This window comes from Sinocyclocheilus anshuiensis, unplaced genomic scaffold (assembly GCF_001515605.1).
Source record: "Sinocyclocheilus anshuiensis isolate Anshui unplaced genomic scaffold, SAMN03320099.WGS_v1.1 scaffold848, whole genome shotgun sequence".
Taxonomy (NCBI): Eukaryota; Metazoa; Chordata; class Actinopteri; order Cypriniformes; family Cyprinidae; genus Sinocyclocheilus; species Sinocyclocheilus anshuiensis.
In genome coordinates, this window is record NW_015549628.1 from 805,000 (window position 1) to 809,176 (window position 4,177).

The 4,177-nt window shown below is 33.4% G+C and overlaps 1 protein-coding gene across 1 annotated transcript in view; it reads right to left on the minus strand.

Annotated features, from left to right (window-relative positions):
* The window catches only part of LOC107659556 (calcium channel, voltage dependent, alpha2/delta subunit 3), a 44,449-nt gene that overhangs the window by 22,875 nt on the left and 17,397 nt on the right, over positions 1 to 4,177 (minus strand). The window contains exons 11-12 of the mRNA XM_016448544.1: positions 3,311 to 3,424; positions 1,238 to 1,316 (exon numbers count right to left, since the gene is read on the minus strand). Of these exons, the coding sequence (XP_016304030.1) occupies positions 1,238 to 1,316; positions 3,311 to 3,424 (193 nt within the window). The remainder of the gene's footprint in view (positions 1 to 1,237; positions 1,317 to 3,310; positions 3,425 to 4,177) is intronic.

The following is a 4,177-nucleotide window of genomic DNA, read 5'->3' on the forward strand; positions in this document are numbered from 1 at the left end:
TGTTATCAAAATATATTTTTCACATATATATATATATATATATATATATATATATTATATATATATATATATATATATATATGTGCAAAATACATTTTGGTAACAATTTTTATGAACCCTGCAATACCTTCTTTTAAATGTATTTATAATACTTTAAAATACATATTATGATCCTATCATTATCATTATAATATATAAGACATTTGCATTGTTACAATAATTTTTTCTATTTCACACAAACGTTGCTCTTTTTTTGAAGAATCCTGAAAATTCCACAAAAATATTAAGCAACACAACTGTTTTCAGCATTGATAATATTAAGAAATGTACAAATCAGCATAATAGACTGATTTCTGTTGGGCCATGTGACAAAACAGTAAAAATGTTAAAATATATTTAAATAGAAAAGTTATTTTAAATTGTACTAATATTTCACAATATTACAGTTTTTACAGCTTACTGTACAAATAAAAGCAGCTTTGGCGAGATTTATGATCAAAAACATCTAAAAATGTTACAGACTCCAAATTTTTGAACGGTAATATACAGTATATTCTCATGTATATTTTGACTAAATGCATTTTAGTAACACTTTGCATAAAGTCTGTAAATATACTGTATTTTTACAGATTTACTTACTGCGACACATTCTTTTAAAAGGTATTCATAATGCTTTAAATGAGATATTATAGTCTTTCTTTTTGTATTCATAGTTCATGGTTATTGACTTTAAATGATTAAAATTATAAAGACAATATACTGGCTGATTATCAGACGCATTTTCCATCCATTTGGCAGTGTTGAAAATGTGCATGTACTACTGCAGAGGCTCCAGGTGCAGAGCTAGAAACTCTCAGCATGGTGTGTGTGTGTGTGTGTGCACGTTCCTCATCCCGCAGCTAGTCATCCGTGGCATGGGCACATGGGAGTGATCAACGCTGTGCAGCCACGGGAGCCAAGCTGACAGGAAGAGTGATTTAGGCTCAGTTGACCCTTGACCTCTGCATGTCAGCTCTGCGAGTTGAGCCAGTTTCCGTCACACTCCCATCAAGCACTCAACACTCGCGTGATTTCCTCCAGCCTTCACACCAATAAACCCACAACGCTGGGTTTAGCTTCCGTGACCAGCAAAACCCAGCCAGGATAATTAATTAACTAATTAGCAAAAATTTTAATGGAATGTAAATCAAATTCAGTTTGTCATTTGAAAGATCATCCCCCCCAAAAAATCACAAACCTTTATTGGCACACGCCATCCATTTTAGGTTATCAGCGAATGCAGATTCACGGCCAATCAAGTAGGGGAATATACGAACCTATGGAGAAAAAGAAAAGAGTATCTTTTAACTCTTACAATGAAACTCTTTTACACATGAGTAGCTTTTATCTTGGCTTGCTACAGTTTCAAATATGTTGAATTCGTACACACAAATATTAATGCAATAATGTTGGTCTGTTACTTTTCATTCCTCTGTTTCTCTCTGGTTCTCCATGCTGAAAACACACATGCAGCAGATCTCTGAATTTAAACCAAATAATCTGCTTGTTTCCCACAATGCAATTTCCTAACGTCAGGGTAAATCCTGATTACTTGATTACTCATTGGAAAACAACTGCCTTGGCACATTTACTTAATTACACAACTGGTGTAACAAACCAGCTAGGAAAATTGTTCACCATATGTTCTAAAATTCAGTTTTAGATATCTACCAGAGACCCTGCATGAGTACTCAGAGTGACAGCTATGATCAATCAGGAAAACATGGCAATTCAGTGGTTTTACATATTTTCTTTTCTTTTTTTTTTTTCTTTTTTTTTTTATTCTAATTAGTTTAGACTGTTTAAAAATACAGGGCCCAAAATCCAGTGTAGTTTTAGTATTATTTATATACTATTAATGTTTTTATTAATATTTTGAATGAGCTTTTATTTTTATATTTTTTGTTTCAGTTTTAGTAATTGTCTTGTGTGCTTTTGTCATTTTATTAGTTTTTATATTTCTGTATAGCTTTAATTTATTTTCAGTTCAGTTTTTGTTTTAGTAATTTTAGCGCTTAAACTTATTTCTGTTTTTTTTAATTAAGTTTTTCATCTACTATTTATATTTTATTTTATTTCAGCTTTATTTCAATTAGTAAAAATGATTTTAATAGTTTTAGTTTACAGTAACAACCCTGCTTACAACATGTATTACGTTAAAGGCAATGTCAAGTGAGAAACGCATCTAAACAATGTAAAAATTAATTTTGTAGTTTCTTTGTCAAGTTAAAAACACTATTAAATGCATGTGTCAAGATGCTCTTGCTGGGGAAGAAAAAATAAAAAGGCCAAATTCAACAACCAAAGATCTGAGTACAGAGAACAAAAAAGATTTTTATTAATAGATGCTTAATAGATCTTGTCCAAAATGTACATCCTTGAATGTTTATACATTTTATTTATTAATTGGTGCACATGAAGGTGGTCTCAAGACTGCAACCATTCCTCTCCATGTTTCTTCTCTGCGCACTCATTCATTTTTTTCTCTCCCTCCCTTCCTCTTTTTCATTCTCCATCCCTCCATTTCTCAGTACATTGCTCCTGTCTCCCATGTATAAATGGTTTTTGATTCCAACCAATACTGAGCGGTTACACCGCAGTGGGCCAGCGACAATTCACACACACACACACACACACACTCCTTCTGCAGGCTGTAAAACGCATTTCTCCCCCCGCCGATTAGGACATGAGACTCAGACTTACATACATGACCAATACAAGCCAGAAATGTTCGCTTAACATGTTCACCTGAATGCCGAATGCTTTATGAACACATCTGGTAGCGCAAACTGCGCCGTAGTCGGCAAACACTGGTTCACAGGGTCAATCGGGTGACTGATTCAGCACCGCCAAGGGCAGATACATGAGCAAACCCTCCAAATCAGTTTATTCAACACTTTCCCCCATGTTTGAAGAGTGTGTCAAATAAGCTAGTGCTGTCAGCAATTCAATATACATTAACACACTTTTTCAGACAACCACCGCAGGAGCCAAACACAATTCTTCAAAATGTCAAACCGCTCTCAAAAGGGAATTTTACACTTGTGCTGGGGTGAAAAAAAGCAATCATAACTAAATCCATAAAGTAAGAGAAAACACGCTGCACTTAGGCAGAAAACGAACCAATATACTTCAAAGAAATAATGCTGCAGTTTATAATGTATCTCAAGTAAGATTTAATGATACATATTTATGATTTTGATGCTTTTAAACTGAAAATGTGGTTGTTATGTGCAGAAAACCTCCTTTTTGATCATTTTCCTAATCTTACCTTGCGCTCAGGCCAGTTATATTTGGCGAAAACATCATCGTGCATTTCAGTGCCTCCATCTGTTATCAGCATGATCGCCTGACTACATGAACTTCCTCGGCCGGTCTGATTAATCTGCACAGTGAGAGGGAATGATAAGGAGACATGAGAGAGAGAGACTTTTCATTATGAGAATGAGAATTCAGCCTTAGAGAGATTCACTAACACATAAAGCTAAAACTTAACAACAGAATCAAACAGGAAATTGTCTTCAAAATGGTTTCTGCATTTACATTACCAGTCTGTGAAAAGAGATATATCCGATACTGTGTTTATGCTGTATGATACATCCTGAATGCTGACTGGTCAATGTCAAGAGTGACTAGCTAAAGTATTGTAGCAATGCCCCTAAATTAACTACTGTACTTTTTTCAGTATCAGTAGCTTAAAATTGGACACAAAATAGCACAACCTTGTAATATTTTATTGTTTAGTTATGTTATGATTACGTTGGTTGCATACAGTATGTGTGTGATTACTGTACAGGCAACAATGCATTAACATTATTTGCAAAGTATTGCATGTTTTGATCAAATCTTTGTATGCAGACAACAGACAAGATCATGTACAAACAAAATGATAATATAAGGTTATAATTGCAGCCAGGTTCAAAAGTCATCTAGTAGAAATTTGTAATAATAATAAGAAAAAACAAAATAATAATAACCTATACTATGTCATATAAAATGTGAGTTAAAATTGTATTTTTAAAGGTAAGTTGGTAATATTTTTACATACATTTTTGTTTTGTTAATATGTTCTTGAAAGAGGGCTCTTATGGACAACAATGCATTTATTTAATCAAAAATACAGCAAAAATACTGTGAA